Consider the following 21,365-nt stretch of genomic DNA (forward strand, 5'->3'; position numbering starts at 1 on the left):
GTCGAAAAAATATTAACAAGGTTACCTAGTTTAAAACCTGATCATTCCAGTATTTGCAAAGGATGTGCTCTAGGTAAAATACTAAAAACACAAAAGGGTCCTTTCCAAAAAGTGAACACAAATCCAAATCTGTACTTGAATTCATTCATACTGGCTTATGTGGTTCAATGTGTGTACCTTCCCTAAGCGAATGTCTCTACTATATAATTTTTATAGATGACTATTCTAGGAAAACTTGCATTTTTACTTCCTTAAACTTACAGAATCAACCGAAGTGTTATCCAAATTCAAAGAATTCAAAACACTAGTTCAAAATCAATCTAAACAGAAAATCAAAACCCTAGTATCAGATAATGGGGGTGAATACATTTCAAAAACATTTAAAGATTTTTGCATATTTGTAGGGATTAAGAGGGAGTTTTTTGTACCATATAATCCTCAACAGGATGGAGTCACAGAAAGGAAATCCAGATCAATTATTGAATCAGCCAGAGCTATGATGCATGATCAAAACCTTCACACCTCCTTCTAGCCTGAAGCCTCTAGTACTGCAGTTTATATCCAAATAGATGTCCTCACTCAATATTGGAAAATACAACTCCTGAAGAAATATTTATTGGCAACAAGCCAGATTTAAGCCACCTAAGAATATTTGGGTGCCCTTTATATATTCATATCTCTAGAAAAGAGAACTAAACTAGAACCATTAGGAAAGAAGGGCATATTTATCAGATATAGTGAATCATCCATTTGTTACAGGATTTATGTCCTTGGACAAAGAACTATTGAAATCTGTAGAGATGTAAAATTTAAGAAGACATTGCTTTAAAGTTTTAACCTCTCCAAGAATATTGATGAATCATACTCAGAACCTACTACTGAAGTAGATGAGAATCCTCCAACAGAGAATGAGTGGGAGATTGATACTGGAAGTCTTGCACCTCCTAGTCCAAATTCAAAGAATACTGAAAATCCTAACAATAAAAAGAGACCACTTTGGGCAAGAAAAATGATAGAAGAAAATTGTATAGAGCTTGGTGAAGTAGTCAGAGAAAACAAGAGAACAAGGAACCATTCATGCTATGTAGCACTACTCTCTAAACTCATCAAAACAGAGCCTACAAATGTCGAAGAAGCATTATCATGCCAACCTTGGAAAGAAGCAATGATTGAACAATATCAATCCATACTTAGTGTACTTCACTTCTACTGAAGCTACACTATAACATAGCTTAGCAGTGTGGCCTATAAGTGTGTAGGACGTGGACAAAGCTGATGAAGACCACATATGGTTTTGTGTAAACAAAGATAATATATCGTGCTGCAAAGGTGTGAGACTAGATCTCACTTAAGCTTGTAAGCCTTATGAACCATGTGTTAACTTGGGGAATTCCTATTGATCTATGAAATAACATTGAGGCAGTCAACTGGGTTGGTGCTAATCCGGGGAAGTCGATTGTACAGCACAATCATTAGTGTTATTGGCTGAGAAAGTACTGTACTATTGGAAGTCTTTGCCAAGTTTTGATGTCATGCTGATTGATACTGAGTACTATGGTTTGCCTTTATGAGAAAACATTCTGCAACCACACTCCTTTTGCTTAGATCAAGATTTCAAGCAATTATTATGCTTACATTGTAAAGGAATCTTCCCATAAGGAATTGGCTGCTCAAATTGGACCGACAAACATAATAATTATTTCCGCAAGTGTTCTATTAGATTCAGGTTAATACAAATATGAGCATATTCAGATTGAGATATGAGGCTGCCACCAATTCGATTAGTAGCATTCTACATTCTTTTTAAAGAGGCCTCTTGTTAGAGTGCCTTAGAAAGAGACAACAAAATTTGAACAAGAGCGGGGATATCTTTTGTTGGTTCAAAAACTGAAAGTTTGATGAAAAATTCGTCAAGATCATTAGCCATGCTTCTCCCTGGGAAATGGTGTATTTATTTGCTTCCACCCACAACTGGCCAAAGGAAGCAGTTGAAACATGGTCCCACTCACAACGAGCAAGAGGAAGCAATTAGAATTACAACTCCACCTATGCCTGTACCATTGTTTAATGAATGTGCTGCTTTGGAAACTGCAATAACCTCTTATCTGCAGGGCTGAAGATGCTCATTCAAAATTGGGAAACGTTAGGAAAGTAGATGTTATAGTGAGAAGGCCATGACTTCCTCCCTGTTACAGTAAAGACAAAAAAAGAAAAACAGATTCAACAGATAACAGGTGTTCTGTCAAAATCACACCTACAAATTGAAGGTGATCTGATATTTTTCCTTCAACACTATTGTAACTTTTATCTTCTGAATCATATCAACAGAGGCAGTATGTTGCATCCTCCAGAATATAATCTTTAATTAATCTTTCAAGATACCTGCCAACTGTGCTGTTGATTGCTATTCTCAACCTACAACTTTATCTACATATCAATCGAAAGCAGAAACCAAAGAACCATACTTACTGAATTTTGGAGGCCAGGCAAGGATTTTTAACCTTCAATTTACAAAATCTTGGTTGACTTAAGGCATAAATTTTCAAGAAATAAGATTACATTGTGTGGTATTTTGAGAACTTTAAACTGTTTGCGTTTTTTTTTTTCTTGTGAATATTTGAATGTGGGACTTGTGGGACATGCCTGTAAGACCAGACCAGTTGTGCATTTTTAATCTGAGGAAAAAGATGAATTCTTTGTTTTTTATTATTGACAGAAGGTGCAAAGTTTTGTAGTTTCCAGATGATGTTGCTTTTAAGTATTTTTTATTTGAAAGATGAGTTTCTCATAAACTGGAATTTTGGTTGAATAAAAATTTCTTTTTGTTTCAGGCATTCATCTGATTTTGGAAATAGTTTATATACTTCGAAGAAAATAACGATTACAGACATAATTATGCCTTTTCTTGATTGGGTGGAATTAGACCACATGATTACGTTTGTGTGCATTTTATCTGCCTAAGATATGGTGTTTCTCTGATATTGTAGGTTCTTATGGTGAAGTTTATCATGCAGACTGGAATGGCACAGTAAGTTTGTATTTTCTTGAGTTTACATTAAACACAATATGCTAATCATGTTTATGTTCATTCATTTTTTGATGGTAGCTTTATATTTATTGCCACAACGAATAATAATATGTACTTCTAATATTTATACACGTGATTACGGTTAAACTAATTTAGTAATTGCACAAGAAACGATGAATATAAATATTAATAATATAAATAAATATAGATTTACGTACTCAAATTTGCTAAGTTGCTTATAGATTGGATGCCAGTCAAGCATTATATGTATATTATTACAATTCCCTTAAACCAGAATAGATTGGATGCCACTTAAACCAGAATGGGATAATATCCCTTGGTTTGGAAAATTCATTTTATTAAACTGGCAAAAAGAAGAATTTAGCATTGTGAAAGTATTGAAAGTAAAGGTATCCAACCTCACAACCTGACATGTAAAATAATTGCAATACATTTAATATGCTAGTTTTATATATTAGATGATTGTGAATGATTGCTTTTCGTAATTATCAATTAGAATACATGGATAAAAATATTGTTTTTTTGACATGCATTATATCTTTCATTGTACACACCCATAGTAACTTCCCCTATTGTTGACTTAAAAAGTGAAAGTTCAATAATAAAATCCTACAAGATGTATGAGAGTTACAGATGCATGTATTCTTCTGCGAGAGGTAGTGTCCAACAAGATGATTTGGGTAAAATCATCATGCCTTCTCCCTGACAATTGTATATTTATGTGTTGTTCCTGGTATATTGAGGATCTATTCTATACCGCTTTGAACAGCTGGATTTGAGTATTATTGTAGTAAAGATACTCTATTTCATATATTGTGTTCGACATGATGCTTATACCTGGTTGTGTGTAATGTTCTTTGTGTCTATTCATTTTGATTAATTCCAATATTTTGTATATTAATAAGTATTTACTAAGTTCTCATTTTTTTGTTTTTTGATCTTTTTCTTAATTGTGTTGGAACTTGATGACAATACAGTTGTTCACAGCTATTGAGGATCTATATGTATTGTCTATTGAATATCATTGGAAACACGCTTTAATTTGGTTTTGGGATCTTATGATTCTGTCCCCAGAAAGTTTGACTTGAGTTGCAAAGCATTGGCTAATCCACTTCTGTTGTACCTGTGGGGTGTCATTACCTAGACCAAAATAGGCTCTAAAAAGTTGACAGCAATAATAGTTAGAGAGAATCATCAATATATAAACATTTTGAGATAAATCCTATTAAACTGTCTTATTCCTACAGCGAGAATTGTAGAGAGCACAATTGTTGTTAGAATGTCCACAAGGATTGTATGCATAGGGCAAATAAGATAAATACTAATTTTCTAGTTTAAGATTTAGGTTTAATATTTCAATTTTTTTTCCTGGTTTTAGTACGCCTGGGATCAGATGTTAAATTTGAAGGAAAAAGAGGCAGCGAACTGTTAACTTGAAACCATACTAATATATACTTATATAAAACCATTGTTTGTAGGAAAATAATACCTAATCAAGAACATAGCTAATAATGAAAATCGATAATTTGTGTCAAATGTCAAATGTCTTAGTATTGTTCTTCATTGAGGTTATTAATGCTGTCACTTGGTTCCCTAGAACAAAAAACAGCGTCAGTATCAATACCACTAGCTTTACTATAGGAACATGGCCTTCATCCGTAATTGGGAAAGCAAAGTTGTGTAATAGAAGCATCGGAATTGACATATCTAGGTGTTATGTCCCGATACTTCATCACTCCCTTATACTCAGCTTGCCAAAATGAGAGGAAGCACAAGTTGGAATGCAACATACATCTCTGCCTTATCGTTCTTCTCAGCAACTGTGAGAACCTCCTAAGTATCGTGTAGGCTCAACACTACATAAGTCTCTATTTTTGCTCCCTAATAATGATGAAGTGTCACCATTCACCTTCACTCACTCACCTGCAACTTAGCCAAATCCAACTCGGTACCTTTCTCCTATGACAGGATATCAATCCGAGACTGCTGGCAACCCTGTGAACATCCAAACCTAGCTAGTTTGCCAATAATCTTGCGGACTCTCTCAATGGATAGTAGTTTGGGGCTACATCCAAACTATAATCAGGATTGTCGTCCTGTACTGGCCACACTACAAATGCTTCCCTGTTTTCTCCAATGTTTTTTTGCCGCTTTCAGCAAATGCTACAATCACATTAATCAACATTTGATCACTTGCCATCCCTCCATCCATTGGAGACAATGGACACCCATGTTTCCAAAAGTGCCTGATGGGAGGTATAAAGTATATATATTTTGATCTCATTTCACAATGACGTGTAGTGCGCCTTCTTATATACTGGCTTATGTACCCTTTTGGAGTACCATTTATTTATTTTTAGCAATTCTTGTCAATAATTGAACAACATTGAAGCACGAATCATTTCATATAGTCGTCTTAGAATGGTTTGTTTAGCTATCTGTATTATATAATTTTTGAAATGCCCTCATTAAGACCCATTTGTTCTTTTCCATTCCTACCTGAAAATGGTTGGCTCTTCAGGACAACTTTAGGGACAATTCTGGGAGATAGGGTAACAAGTGGCCTTTGCGACCTCTTCCTTTCGTCAAAGGAAGCCTTGCACTAAGACACTAACTTTGCTCCCTCTTTCATGTCAATATGTTCTGCTGTTTTATGAATTGGCAAATGTAAACCATTCTTCCTTGGGCAAGCTTTGATCCCCTGCTAGAAATGCCACACGAATGGGCTTTCACCTGATCATACAAACTTGTATACCTTTTATCACACCCATTACATATCCAAACATATATCCTATCACTTGCTGTCTGCTCTATGTAGTTTCACAGCCTTCACATAGATGACCTTGGGCTGATTTTGAAGTAAAGTTAGTCCATTAAGTTACTATTAGAGTAAAATCTCTCTAATTTTGTTTCTCTCTCTTCCATAGATATATTTCTAATGATCACTCTTCTTCTATGCTTCCATGTTCTCTCTTTGTTCGTTATGGAAACTTTCTCTTTCTCTCTTCAGAATGTTTCTATTTCTCTCCCTTTGTTCGTTATAGCAACATTCTTGTTTATACTTGTATATATAGATCATTAATGATCTCTATTTATGTTTTCATTATTTTACTGTAATATGGTATCAAAGCTATTTTTTTCAAAAAATAATAATTGCATTATAGAAATTTTCTGATTTGTTTTTCAAAATCTTTAATTTCTTCATGAAATTTTTGGACTCATAAGATTTTCAATATCATTTGCCTGGGTGTGCTCAAAATTTTTGTTTGTAGGGATATTTTCTAAAATCCTTCTAGGGTTTCTATATATATTTTTTCTCTAGGTGACCTTTCTTCTATAGCTCGTGCATCATCTGCCTTTCCCCTACCTATGTGACCAACTTCCTCTAAAAGACGACTAGGTTTTTGGCATTTTTGGGTCTGCATATGATGTTCTTTTGTGAGCCTATTTTTTTTGCAAATATCTAAGCTTTCATGACCACCTCTAGTTCTTGCACTTTTGGCTAAGGTTTCTAGCCTTCATATCAAGCTGAAATTTCAATTTAACTGCAAAATCAAATTGGGTTTTTCCAGATCTCAATTGTTGGTCTCTGTTTTTTCTAGTTGCATCGTTTTTGGTGCCTCAATTTTTGAGCCAGCGGATTCAGAATCTAATTTCAAATTCTTTTTGGGTTTTTCGTGCTCTCTTCTGGATGTCTTTACATTTTTGTGGGTCTTCTGTCAATCTGCCTTGAAGTTCTTACCTTTTCAGATACTCACTTTTTTTGTTTCAAAAACGTGTCATGGCATCTTTGACCAATCTTCTCTTGGAAGGTAGTCAATAATTTAAGTGAAATAACTACAACACCTGAAAAGCAAAGAATGATGATGATCTTCGAGTATTTTCGCCTTAAGGCACTTGTTTAGGGTATCGAGACTCATCCTACCACAGTCAATGCTACCACAGACCAATATTGTAGAACATGCAGAGCTCACTGATCAGCCTGAGTCTGCCTTTTACGTCTTTTGAGGATTCTCCTGCAAATTTTTTGTTTTGAATTTAGATTGACCATTAAGGGAGGGTATTAGTGTAAAATCTCTCTAATTTTGTTTCTCTTTCGTAAATATTCGTCTATTTCTAATGGTCACTCTTCTTCTATGTTTCTATATTGTCTCTCTGTTCATTATGGAAACTCTCTCTCTCTCCAGAATGTTTCTATTTCTCTCTCTTTGTTCATTGTGGAAACATTCTTGTGTATACTTGTATTTATAGATCATTTATGATCTTTGTTTAATAACACATTCATTATTTTACCATAATAGTTACACTTGAGAAATATTATAATTCCAAGGCAATAGGGTTTCAAAACAAATAATAAGCACCACATTCGAGAATCCAAACAAATGAAAAGTTGAAAACAATATGTTAATGATAACTTTAAAATTGTGAATGTTAAAAGCTTATAACAAAACGCATGCTTTAATAGTTACAAATGTGGATTTGTGTTTTTGCCATTTTGGTACACAATCAGCTAAAGGCTAAATATTTTCAGATTAAATTTTTTAAAAAATGCATCAGAGAAATATAGGTCTAGTAACCAGTAAACTGGAGTTATAAAGACAGTATCATTGATGCATTTTATTATAGTATCTCTAATGCATTTTTTAACTGTTAGTAAACAAAGCCTTTGTTTAGTAACTGTTTAACAAAATGCATTAGGATAAATGTAGTTTGTTGGCTGTGTACCTGATTTTTTATTTATTGGTAAAAGTATATTTGTCATTAATATATGCTTAAAAGGTCAAGTTGGAACCTCCTGTTTTGGGGTTCCAACTCTGCCCCCATGCCCCTACCCAGTAATCTGCAGTTTGAAACTTGAGGCATCATTTCTCTAGTTTGTCTCTCACCACTCCAGTTTCAGTGGCCACTTCCCAATCATGAATGTAATCTATGATGAAGCGCCATCTTACCTCTGTCCGTCGAAAGCCCTGTTTTCAAATGCCTTCCACAAAAGGAAAGGGCGAAGTGGTGGTTGCACCCCAGCTACACACAATCTCTTTCGTTCAAAACAAAACCCCTGCCCGAAACAGTCATGGCTAAAGCCTAAAAGTACTTCGAGCCCACAACACCATTTTCGTTGGACAAAGGTCTGCATCATCTTCTAAAACTCCTTGTCACCAAGCTTTATACTCTAAACAAAGAATATGGACGCAACATCTGTATTGTTGCAGTACTTGTATCTCATTGAAATGTATTAATCTTTCACCAGCATGCAGATTGGCATTATAAAAGCAGATCATTCAGTAGTAAAATGTTTTTCATCCTATCCTCTGTTATCCTTGCCCCATAAAGACATTTTCTACTTCCGTATTTGCAAGCTAAACATTGCTTCCATGTTCACTCAAACCATATCACAGAAAATTGAAAATGAATGTGATTGAAATGCCTTGAGCAAAGAAATGGCCATGCAAATTGACCTCAGGGCGGTACACTGCACTGAATGTAGTGGCATTTGAAGAGTGCCACCTCACATCCTTGCCAACTACAATGACAAATGCAATCTGCTTAGATCTTTCAACATATTGCCACCAAACTTGTATGAAAGGATACTGCCCATTTTAAATAGGGTATTGAAAATGTGGTTAGCTTCCCAAAAAATATTAGTGATCTTTAAGTTTTTGAACTTTTCAATCTTTTTTGGAATCATATTTACTATTCTTTTGATTTCCCACACATGCACCATACCATTGGCTATTACCAGGGAATCATCTTTAATGTGGAACTGTTCCACGTCAACCAGCTGAGCCAAACTCGATAGCAAGCAGAGCCACCTTCACATTCACATCTTTATTTGTACCATCTTCTAATCTGCGAGTCTCCATAGCCAAACTATGTACTGTTTATTTTGATGTAGAATGCCAACTTAAAATTTACAATCATAAGAATATCTGATATTGACATATCTTGACACATGCAATGAAAGACTCCACTTAAAATGAAACTCTGCGAGACTGTCATGTATTGTAGAGATGACACATTTCAATGTTGTACTATATCAGGATTTGTACCTACATTCATTCAACTTAAATATTTGCTCATTTATTCTTCAAATTTACATCATCCAATTTCACCGAAATGCATAGAAAAGGGAAAAATTTAAGTACAGCCTGTAACATATGTTTTCATTTAGCTTTCAGTGTAAAAGGCTATTTCTATATCATAATTCATTACGTCATTTATAAGTCTCCACTCAAATGTGGAAATGTTTGCACACCATTACACAGCAAAATGGGTAGTTCTCACTACACCAAACATCCTAAATCGTAGCCAAAATTTCTCCTGTTTATTCCAAAGAATGCAACAGTGAAAGGGAGATTATTACAGATCTGAAAACTCTGCAAATACAAAAAACACAACGGTAAATGGAACTCCACACTCGCAAACCCCAAACGCACCAAAATTCACACCAAAATAGATTGAAATTGTAAATAATGTAGCTCCCGTGCAACTTCTGAGTGAAGAATAGTAGCAATTTTTTCCAATGACTCTCATGAGTCATAGCCCATGGGGTTTCGTCCATGAGCTGATATTCCTCTCTGGGTTTTTGTCCAAAGAAGAAAGATTGTTGAACACAAGTGCTCTAACAACTTGCAAGAGAAAGTAGGATTGATCAAAAGAACCCAACATTGTCTCCAATACACAATATAAAGATGTGAGCACCAAATTTGGCATCCAAAAAGTCCCACTCCAAAATGGGAGGGAGAAGACACATTTAAAATCAAATTTAAGTTGCTCATCTTCAGGCTGCAAAATGGTACCTAGAAGGTTGACCAAACCAATCCTGCAAAATTGCTGTAACAAGTATGTGCCAAAAATTGACCATAAGGCTTCAATAGCAGCCAATGGTCCACTTGTGCTGTTAACACTTTCATTGAACTTTTAATTGTCCAGTTATTAAATATTTTATTTCCCCAATATTGTTTGGTTAAGAAGGATTTAATATTTTTGGAGAGTGGACTGTTACGACTTGTAGTAAGTGCTGTTTTTGGAGAAAAGGACATGATATTTGAATTGTACATGAGAATTATAGGCTTATTGTTGTTTACATAATAATTCTCCATGACTATATTTCATAGCTGTACATGAATTGTTTATTTTTGAATTCTTATTGAGATATATAGGCTGATTAAAAGGGTGGCTGGTCAAACTTTAACAAATACAAAGATGTGATTGTAAATTATTGTCTAACAGCTTGATAACATCACTAAATATTTGAATACAGTATAACATTTCACAAAATATTTCAAATTGGTAGAATATATGTTATAATTTTCGATACGGGTCATGAATTTGCAAACTAGTCAGCATAGATGCAGAACGCTTGAATTTAAGAATGGAGATAACAGTTTGAAGAGCCAAACTTTTGTTTGAGTTTGTGTTAGTCATGATCGTTAGTTTAGGATTGAGGCTGTAGGGCATATTTTAGAAGTTTGAAGTCAAAGAAAATGAGTCAAGTTGCATTAAAAATGGCATCTACTGCCAGGAAATTCTAGGAATCACCCAAGTGCACCTGCATTGTTCAGGCATGCCTGGGTGCAATTCTCCAGAGGATGGGTTCCAATCCTAGTTCTGGTACATATAATGATTGGAGTAATGGGGTTTTAAGCGAAATTGGTAACTTAGAGTTCTAGCAAATTTCAATACATCCTGATAATACTTTGCTATGAAACAACCAAGATGTCTTTGGCAATGTAATATCCCAGTCGGATATTCTCTCCAATTTTTCTCAAATAAATTTCACACTCATATACAAGAATTTAAATAGTAACCACCAGCAAATAACCAGCAACCATCAATCAGTAAATAACCAACAATTACTCCAGAATTCGTTATTGCATTATAAACCAGCAATACAATAACAATCCAACTGTATAAATAGTGATAACAATTAGATTGGATAACCAAAAATGAACCTGAAAAACAACTGTAAACTCCATCGTGAATTCACCACAGATGATAAACTGGTCTATGTCCAATTCACAAAAGAAGAACTTGAGGGTTTGTGTCCTCGGATCCTAATTAGAAGCTGGAGCTTCCTTAATTTCTCAAAGAGAAATCATAAACCAAATCAATATCCAAGCATCATGAAAATCAACTCCTCATCCTTCTTTTAAGCTCAAAACAGTGCCCTTTCAATTTCCTTCTCTTGTCCTTTCGTCTTTTTCCTTCCTGTCACCTTACTCCACTTTATAATATTAATTAGACCCATTCATAATTTTTTTATTAAGCTCTCTTAAGCCAAAATTAATATTTTATGAATTTGACTTCAGAATTTCTAATGTCTCAAAAAGGGAACATTATAAATCCTCCCTCTTCAAGATAACAATTAGTGCCAAGATCCCATATAAATCTACAAGTAGCCCTGTAGCCTAATCTCAAAATTACTCAACACTCATGTTTTGCGCTACTCTGATTAAAAATGCTCCAAGCCCAAGATTGTATAGCAACTCGTCATAATTCTCAAGAGTTAAGGCACACTTCCTATCAAGTGTAATGTCCCCATTTTTTTGGAAGCATCAGAGTTTCAGAGATTAGCTTATTATTGTGACCCTCGTAGGCTAATATGGTGGTTAGAGGGTTTAATTGGGGATTGACACTTATGATGGGGCATAATTTCATATTATAATATTCTAATAAAGTGCAATTTTAAGAATATCTTTTATCCCACATTAGGGAGAAAAGTAAGTGAGCTCCCACAAGGAAAGAATAAAGGGCTTGAGAGGTTCTTTTCTTATCATCCGATTATTGTCATTTGCATTTGATGACTTTTGTGGAGCCAAGGGTTTCTGCATATTATCTATTTGGTCTTTGAGAACGAAAACTCCCATAGATTAGCATAACTGAGGTGGTGAAATATCCTTCGAAGAGTTGCAAATTGGAAGGGATTTTTTAGTCCTTTCTTTTGTGCTTAAATTGTAGAATACATTTTTTTGCTGACTGCTACAGTACTTGGCTTGATTATTGTTACTCAATTTTCACACATGTTCAAATGGAGTAAAGCATACATGTTTATCACTTTCAAGTTATACTCAGACTTGCAAAAAAGAAACATTTTTATCCATATTGAAATAGTATACAATGTTTTTTGTATGATGGTACAATTGATGAAAGGTCATGGACACCAGTCATTGCCTGTAATGACCGGTCGAGTTGTATCCATCCACGTCCATCTGTTTGCTGCCCTGAACCACATCCCTTCCATGCATTTGATCCCTGCATTCATGAAGAAAGATAGGTTAGATCCAATTGATCTAAGATCTAAGCAGTGCTAGTACCTCACTTCACCTTGCATTCATAGTCCTAACATGCTACTCATCGCAGCAAAATAAAGACATACATCAGCAGAGAAAGAAAACAATCATGATAAATATTTCAGTATTAACATGTTTGTTTCTTGTACAACGGATCATAACAAATTGAATTATTTGTGTGACTGATTCATAACAAAAAAGAAAAAAGCATTAAAGAGACAAGTCATATTGATTTGAAACCTTTCGTTTTTAATATTAGAAAAGGTCAAACATTAAAAGGACAAGTCGAAGAGGCTTGAAACCTTTTGTTTCAAATATAGGAAACAGAGCTGAAAAACATCAATTACAAGAAGCAACAGTAAAAAGAATGTAAGATTACTTAAACACACTAGCAGATTTAAAAGTCAATAAACTGATTGTATAAGTGAAAAGATGGAAGTTTGGTGTGGCATTAGTAGCAGAGAATTAGCAAGTTCAACAGAATGCATCAATTGAAATAAATGCTACGGGCAAGGAGAAGTGAGTATAAATGAAAGAGCTGGTGTACTTCAGACAAGAATACAAAAAGGGCTGTTGTTTTCAGCAAAATATGGGGAGAAAGAAAGACACAAGTGCTTTCTTAAGACTTATTTTCAATTAAAGTTCATATCTGATTTATAAAATTTTTCTGGTTATTGGAAAAAGTCTACAAACTGAAAAGGTTAGATGACCAGCAAGAAAGGTTATTTTTTGCTGTTCAATGACCAAGTGATTGTGTTTTTTTACAGCATAAATAAAAATACAGGTAAACAATAAGGTATTTTCAGACATGTGAGCAATTTGAGAGTATGTATCAAACGAAGCTGAAAACCCTTATGCAATTTGGAACTGTCTGAAATTCATAAACAGTTTTTTCATATAATCTTTATTACTCCAGTGGAATAAATGCTACAGAATCAAAGTATTTGTTGCAAAGAAACGTGAATCGGAATCGGCAAGGCCGAATCGAATCGTGAATCGGCAATGAATCGGCGATGAATCGGCAAATTTGAAAAAACCCTTTAAATTTAAAGATTTTAACAATTTAAAACTTATTTCATGCACCCTTTATTGAATATAACTTAAGCACACTATAGCATCATCAAATAGAAGTTAAAACTTAACATACATAAACATGGAACATAAAATCCATCACATACGTAACTATGTTATCTAAAATGTAAATTGTAGGCTAGCTGAAGTAAATAGAAATCAAATGATCATAATGATTTAAATCATAGAATGCATGTAAGATGATCCATAAGACATCAAATCATAAATTTATGTAAGAATCTAAGATGAAGATCCATGAAAGTTTGAAACATATGTCTATCAATGATTCAGTATCAATATCTGTAAACAAAATATAAAAACAAGGCTCCAGCTCAAGCCTCAGGCTCATAGTCATCATCATCCTCAACATCATCCTCAAGCTCGGCTACAGCCTCAGCCTCAGCCTCTGAGTATCCAGTCTGCCTAGTAGCAAGGCGTCTAATGTAGGTCCTAGAGGACTGTCGAGCCATATCTCCCGCATATAAGATGGGCTCACGAATGTCGCTAGGGCCTGTGTCTGTGCGTGCACGTGTGCGTCTACCAATGCCTGAAGAATGTGCTCTAGCTGCCTCAGCCTCTATATCCACCTGGTCAATCCACGCACGGTCTTCCTCAGTGAAGACTGGATCTACAACCTCTGTGAGCCACTCTGATTCTGGATCAATCTCCTACAGAATGATTGGAGAGGAGTCAGTGCCCAAAATCTGTCTGATCCTAAGACGGAGGTTGTAATGAACGAAGACAAGATCATTCAACCTCTGCACTGTCAACCTGTTTCTCCTCTTCGAGTGGATTTGCTCGAACATGGACCAACTGCGCTCACATCCAGAAGCGCTGCTTGGCTGACTCAGAATACGAATGGCAATTTTTTGAAGTTTTGGGGTTGTGGCCCCAAACATTTGCCACCATCTATCTGAAATAAGGGAAAATAAAAATAATTAGTCTCATTTACAAATTACAAATTACAAGTTAACTCTAAAATTACATAATCAACTTTAAGTTTAGAATCTAGATTCATGAACATTGAATATATTATTTAATTTTTACCTGGCTGTATTGTTTCCCGAGCATCTATGGCTACCCTGCTAGAGAAAAGTGGCCCTTCTTTATTATTGAACTTATCAAGCTCAATAATTGCAGCACTGCTATCCTCATCAGTACTCAACCTCTGGATCACTGTATATAATTCGGTGAGAACCTCCTCATCCGCCTTGAAGTCAGGACGGAAACGAAATGCCGAATTCAAAAAGTAAGTTGCTGCATGGATGGGTCTGTGGAGCTGATTCTGCCATCTCCTATCAATGATGTCCCAAATAGGGGCATACTTCTCCTGCACTCCTGCATACTGAGCTCTAATGGCCTCCTTGGCCCTATCCATGCCCTCATATATGTAGCCCATAGAGGGCTTCTCCCCATCAGCAGTTCGTAGGAGAGATACAAGAGGCTCAGTGGCCTACATATAAAGTAAAACAAAAATTTGAGTCAAAACTTAAACATAGAATAATTCAATAATATAACTTAAGGTAAAACTAAATCATTAAACAATTAGCATAGTAAACTGTAAAATATTAAATGTTAAATTGCAATAAAATTACCTTAAGGATTTCTCTAGCAGGTTTCCAAAAACCATCATCATCAACTATGCAATCCACCACATCTATCCCTGCAGTGGTCGTAGCATAGGAAGATGAAATCCACTCCCGCCCAACAAACATGCTCCTCAAATCATCCCTTGATGTCAACAAGGACTGCAAGGTGATGAAATTCGAGGCAAACCTCGTGATCCCTGGACGAGCTAACTCTTTGTCTCCTGTGTACTTCCTCATTGTGCTAAGGACAAATGAATGATTATAAATAAACTTGCATATGGTTTTTGCCCTTTCCACACATGACTTGACCCACTCAAGTTTGCCAATTTCCTCCAACATGAGGTCAAGGCAGTGTGCTGCACAAGGGGACCAAAATATGGTGGGGTGCCTCTCCATCAAAAGTTTGCCTACAACAATTTTAAGATAATTAGAAATTCAAATTTCAAACATGTTAGAACTTAGAAAACTTAGAAATTCTAAGTTAGAATTAGAAAAAGTTCAAAATTCAAATAAATTTATTTTCAAAACTTAAAAAGTTAAAAGTTTACCTGCAGCAACATAACTTGCTGCATTATCCGTCACCACTTGCACCACATGTTGTTCCCCCACCTCTGCTATAACTTCCTCAATAACCTCACATAAGTATGTGGCGTTTTTTACATGAGCAGAAGCATCAATGGATTTGAGGAACATGGTATATCCTACAAGTAACAAAACAACGAATTATAATTACTATTAGCAATCAACAAATCAAAATTTGAAATAGTCAATCACGATTCAAAATTATGTATGTAGGAAAGTAGAATGATCAATCACCTCCACAGGATACGAGAAAATTGAAGAGTGTTCTTCCCCTCCTATCTGTCCAACCATCAGTCATGATGGTGCAACCCTTTTCGATCCACTCCTTTCGGTTGTCCTCAAGCTCATGCTTCATATCCTCAACCATTTCCTCCAGGAGGTATCCACTCAACTCAGCCTCAGTTGGGGCTTTAAACCCCGGACCACAAATGGTAACTGCATCTATCATGTTCTGCCAATAAGGAGTCCTGTCACAAATAGATAATGATATTGATTAGAAATTTAGATGTCAAAAACTAAAATCATAAAACAAGTAGATATAATTAAAGTTTTACTTTTAACTTTAACTTTGAAGATAACAAAGAAAAAAGAATCAATTACCTGGTTGCAATAAATGGAATGTTGCAAAAGTACCAAAATTTGCAAATCTCTTTTCTGGCAGCATCATGAATCTCCTTGTTCAAACCCATGCCCTCAAGTGTGGGTTGGGAGCCAGGAGTAGTGCGGGGCACAAAGTAACTATCCATTCTGCTTTTCCGCACTCTAGGCCGCAATAGGTTGGTGTTGGACTCTGTCTCAGTATGAGACCGACTACCACTAACACTCACATGAGCACTAGCACTAGGATGAAAAGGAGGCCTAGAAGAATCCTCTCCAACACAACCTATGGATGCGGAAGCTGATGCAGATGCACTTGCAGATGTAGATGCGGTTGTGGATGTGGGAGCATGGGAGCCAATACCTCTTAACCCTTCAAGTTGCATTTTCTTAGTCAACTTGTCTTGTTCAATTTTTTCTAATGCCACTAAACAAGAGCATTTTGCCTCAGCGGTTTGTTGAGTGCAAACTGTGACATCATGGCTAGGTATGCCAACAATGTGGTATTTCAATCTATAGATACCTCCCGAATTTATTTTTTCTTTGCAAAATATACATTTTGTTTGATATTTGGTTCTCCCAGGAAACTCTTCATTATATTTCCAGCATTCATCTTTTTTACCCATTGTGGAAATTGGAAAATGAAAGCAAAGGGCTGCTGCAATAAAAAAATTCATGTAAAAAATCAAAGTTTGCAACTAATAAACAAAAACTACAAAACAACAAACCCTAGTTTGCAATTTAGTAAAAATAAAAAACATTCAAGATTTGCAAATGAACACTAAAAAAATTTAACAAAAAATGCATACTACACTAACATGCAAAAAAAAAACCAACACTTACCTCTTGCAAATGAGTTGAGGAGTGTTGATATTGACTCCTTAATGCTCCCAATGCAATTTATGGCCTCCCCAAATGGACTTCTGATCTCTTTGGTGCTCTTCCTTCTTGCCGGTTGGAAACCTATGGATTCTCTTTTCTCTTCTTCTCTCACTCTTCCTCTCTTCTACTCATACTAAGCAAATAGAAGGCTCTTTAGGGTTATAACAAAGAGGAAAGTCAACTTAGAAAGCAAATAAAACATGTGTTTTTTTTTAAAAATTGAACTTTCTATCCTTGCTGCCGCGGCCGATTTCTGGAGATTCATGATGGCGATTTTGGCGATTTTTGCCATGAATCGCCGATTTTGGCGATTCAGGCGATTCACAAGAAAAAATCGCCACCAGCGATTTCCGATTCCAAAAAAATCGGGAGCCATGAATCTTATCGCGATTTCGGCGATTTCATGGCGATTTTTGGAACTATGATTTGTTGTATAAAAATGCGAAAAATTGTTCTTACCCGTAAATTTTTTGGAATGGTTTCCACAAGAATGAAGCCATGAAATATTCAGCATAGGTATGAACCAGCACTCATGGCTAGTCTTCCAAATAACATCAGGAGGCAACAAAGACCTGTGATTACAAGAACTCACGACAAACAATAGGAGACAAAATGCTAAAAACATCAGCTACAACTCATCAAAAGGTGGAAATAAAACACTCTGATGATGTTTCAAACAGCAGATAAAGAAGCAAATAAAGAAACTCACGTCGTGGAGAAAACCTAGCATCAACACTCATGGATCAAACAATAGGAGCTCACAGAATGGAAACAACCAGCACTCACGCATTAAACCCGTGAGGAATAATGTAGCCACGAAACATGAAGTAGCCATGAAAGAAAGAAATGAGCCACGAAATGGAGAAGAAGGAACACATACAGCCAGTGTCTCACGACATAGCGACAACCCAGAAGACGACTCATGAAATAGCACCAAAAACTCATGTTATGGAGTAACAACCCAACAAAAGGAGAAGCCATGAAATTTACAAGGAGCCACATAATAACAGAGAATGAAGAAGCAGCACTCACGCGTCAGTCAGAATGGAGAATGACGTCCACCAAGATCAGCAATGGAAAAATGGAGAGTCACGGCAATAATGAAGCTCACAACAAATACAACAACATTAGAGATATCTGTCCAAGACCAATAGCAGAAAATGACAACATAGAAGTCAAACAGTAGGAGCAAACATCGATGAAGATCCCAACATTCACATTTTAACAAAAGTCCAAGTGCAACAAAACTCACAAATACCAACATGGAGCGGCTAGGGTTTACCAAACCCTTCTCCTTCTACTTGCATGCATCAAGAATGAAATAAAACAATAACTCTTGACTTTCACCTTTTGCCTTGTATAAATCAAATGCATTTTATAAAATTTCAGGTCCACAACAAGACATAGGGAGGTGATAGATTATTAATTAAGACTAATGGTATAGGATTTAATAACAAAATCCATATTATTTGTTTTGGATAATAATATATTTTTATTATTATTGCATTTAAAAGAATTTTAAAAAATTGTTATTATTAGTTGATAAATTTTTAATCAACTAGTTAATAACAATGACTGAAAAATGCAATAAATAATAAATAATGTTAAGAGGCAGAGCTAAAATTAGACTAAGTGTTGTCAAGAGGGAATTTGCATGTTTTAATGCCTAAAGACATTCAGTGGCTATTTTTGGACTTGCAGTTCAAATTCATGACTTTGGAGTCGATGATGAAGCTATTTTTGGCATTTATAGAGTCTTCTTGGACTTGTTTACATGCGTGTATAGTCAAGGTACAGTTTGGAGTGCATGAGGTATATTTTTGGAGTTGTTAGGTTATTTTTATAAATAGTTAACTCATAATTTTGACCCTCACTTCTTGATTTTGTGGGAAGGTGGTGTTGTTTAGATATTATTATAAACCCCTCTTGTTTATTGAGAAGGGGTTCAGATTTTGAGAGGAGAGAGATGTGTATGTGATATTTGTCCTTGGCATCTTTTTCTTGATTGTTCTGAGCTATTATGTAGAGATATTGTTTTTTGGGCCTTTGGTCGTAATACAGTTTTCATTGGATTCAGCTTTTGGAGTAAAGGATCTGGTTGTATGCTTTGTGGTGATTGATGTTATTCAGTTGTGTTTTATTGATAAACCTTTTGGGTAATGTCTCGTTTTGCATCTTCCATGTCTGATATCTGTTTTTCATAGGTTTTCAGTTGTGTTTTCCTTAATGATATATTCGATTGTGATTGATTTCCTTTGGTATATTCATAGTTTAACCTTCTCTTAAAATATTGATATGGATTAACAGTTCTTTTAAGCTGTGTTCTCATGATTATGTGTTGAAATCATTCATTGTGTTACAAGTGTAACAATAATTTGCATTATCAATTTTGGTGTATCACCTTAGCTTTCATCATTTAGGTTTTCCAGTCTCAAGTTTACATCTTTACCCTTTTCCATACAAATTTCACGTTTTCATTAACATAGGTGAGATATTAGATATATCGAATAGGAACTGGTCTACAATCTGGAGGTTTAATCAGGTCATAGGTTACCCACAACCTTTGGTTGATTCAATGTTTCTCCAAAATCGCTAAGGGTTTTAGGACTTAAAACAATTAGGGTTCAGATTTTGGAGATAACAATTATGATTACAATTTCATCTCCTTCATTGGGCCATTTGTATATTAGGTTCTACATTCAATTTGCATCATTTAAATTGGTCATTTGACATTGTAAAGGTACCTGTCATAAGGTAGTTGTAGATGCACATTTTATATCAGTTTTATAATGTCATTTGTACCTAGAATTTTGGGGTTGCAAAGCCAAGAGCCGTGGAATATTATGTTAAGCATTAAACTAGAAAATATCTCACTAAAAGAGTGATAAGTTGCAAGTCCATATATTTGACGTAATGTGCATATATATATATATATATATATATATATTTCATGATTGACATAATAGTATGCATGCAAGTGTTTGACAAAATACCAATTAGCTGTAAGCGCACATTTTTCATTTAGAATTCATATATATGCACATGAAAAGCCAAAAGAGAATTTGCATATGTATTTAGTTCTTTTATTAGATATAGTAGCAATCAATTACATGCTTTTAGATTCCCTTTGATATAATTTCAAGAAAACATAATCACACTGAAACTCAGAAACAACAAGCATAAAGATTGTATTGGAATTGTTTGACAATTTTCCCTTCGCTATAAATCAGCAAGTTGAAGCCAAATTGTCAAGGGATATTACAGTGGTATCAGATCAACTTCATGCCATCCTGTGGGGTGAGAAAGTTATTTTATTCTTAGATTTGCTGTTGCATTTGGAGTGACAAGCACTCTAGCATTTTCTAGCCATGGACATACATACGAGGACTGACAATTCTAGAAGTCAATGGAGTAATGAGGAAGTTAGTGCAAAAATGAATGCTTTGCAAACGAGTATGGAGAAACTTAAGCTCCATCAAAATAGGCTGGCAGAGAGCTTGTTGGATCCAGAGACAGTTGAGAGGGTAGTGAGGTATATTGTTTCTGCCTTTAGAAGACCAGCATCAAGGTTGCAGGGAAGGAAGATTGAGTTTTCCCCGACAGGTGTCCATGATGCAGATGTACCTGTATTTAGTATAACACCTACTAGTCCTATCTGTAGTGCTGATGATGGACTCATTTGACAGAGATCAATAGATGTGTCAGTAGCCTTAGTGGATAATGACATTGAGCTTTTGCAGGTTGAGGCTCCCAAAGCTGTTGCTGCAGTTAGTGTAGAGGTAGTTGATATAGTTGTTACTACTGATACATCAGGCTCTCTCAAGGAGGGGATTATTATTGGAGATTTGCATATGAGCTATCATAGTGTTGCTCCAGTGCAGGAGGCAGTTGCCTCACATGAGACCAAGACGCATATGGAGTCACCTAGCTGTGATGTTGGTGATCTGGGTGTTACAGCGAAGTCAGAGATGTGGATGCAGATAGCATAGACGCATTTGATGATCCATTTGATTATGTTATGGATTGCACTAGGTATGATATCCCTTGCCAGTTATTGGGTGATGACTCCGAGAAGGTTTGAGATGGGTCCCATGATTGATGTTTACATGATCTTACTATTGAGGTGGAAGTTGAGACATGTGAGGAGATTGTTATTGTGACGACTTCCATTTTCTTTGGATGAGGACTAGATTGAGGTACATAGTAATTGTATCTCGGCTGCAAAGTTGTGCGAGGACAATGAAACACTTATGAGCTATCTTATCTGGGTAGTTTTGATTCAATTTCCTATGAGCTTGCATGGGA

At 35.5% G+C, this 21,365-nt stretch overlaps 3 protein-coding genes across 4 annotated transcripts in view; 1 reads left to right on the forward strand and 2 right to left on the reverse strand.

Annotated features, from left to right (window-relative positions):
- LOC149548061 (serine/threonine-protein kinase EDR1-like) overlaps window positions 1-21,365 on the forward strand; it is a 183,923-nt gene that overhangs the window by 89,917 nt on the left and 72,641 nt on the right. For both annotated transcript variants that reach the window (XM_089792092.1, XM_089792093.1), the window contains exon 5: window positions 2,988-3,028. In XM_089792092.1, coding sequence (XP_089648218.1) covers window positions 2,988-3,028 — 41 coding nt within the window. The remainder of the gene's footprint in view (window positions 1-2,987; window positions 3,029-21,365) is intronic.
- Window positions 13,621-14,913, reverse strand: LOC149548062 (uncharacterized). The gene is made up of 2 exons (XM_089792095.1): window positions 14,458-14,913; window positions 13,621-14,323 (listed from the first exon to the last, which is right to left on the reverse strand). The coding sequence occupies exons 1-2, from the start codon at window positions 14,807-14,809 to the stop codon at window positions 14,079-14,081; spliced, it is 597 nt and encodes a 198-aa protein (XP_089648221.1). The 5' UTR covers window positions 14,810-14,913; the 3' UTR covers window positions 13,621-14,078.
- On the reverse strand, window positions 14,873-15,817 carry LOC149548063 (uncharacterized). The gene is made up of 2 exons (XM_089792096.1): window positions 15,548-15,817; window positions 14,873-15,406 (listed from the first exon to the last, which is right to left on the reverse strand). Exons 1-2 carry the CDS (start codon window positions 15,690-15,692, stop codon window positions 14,979-14,981), a joined length of 573 nt encoding a protein of 190 aa, XP_089648222.1. The 5' UTR covers window positions 15,693-15,817; the 3' UTR covers window positions 14,873-14,978.

The sequence above is a fragment of the Cupressus sempervirens genome, chromosome 7 (assembly GCF_028749045.1).
Source record: "Cupressus sempervirens isolate cs-2001-9-10 chromosome 7, ASM2874904v1, whole genome shotgun sequence".
Lineage (NCBI taxonomy): Eukaryota > Viridiplantae > Streptophyta > Pinopsida > Cupressales > Cupressaceae > Cupressus > Cupressus sempervirens.

Excerpts from the sequence above, each read along its gene's own strand:
- LOC149548062 (XM_089792095.1), bottom strand. The coding sequence starts at position 14,809 with ATGGGCTACATATATGAGGGCATGGATAGGGCCAAGGAGGCCATTAGA. Across the intron at positions 14,324-14,457 it reads TCGGGAAACAATACAGCCAG|ATAGATGGTGGCAAATGTTT; the intron begins GTAAAAATTAAA and ends CCCTTATTTCAG.
- LOC149548063 (XM_089792096.1), bottom strand. The coding sequence starts at position 15,692 with ATGTTCCTCAAATCCATTGATGCTTCTGCTCATGTAAAAAACGCCACA. Across the intron at positions 15,407-15,547 it reads AGCAAGTTATGTTGCTGCAG|GCAAACTTTTGATGGAGAGG; the intron begins GTAAACTTTTAA and ends AAATTGTTGTAG.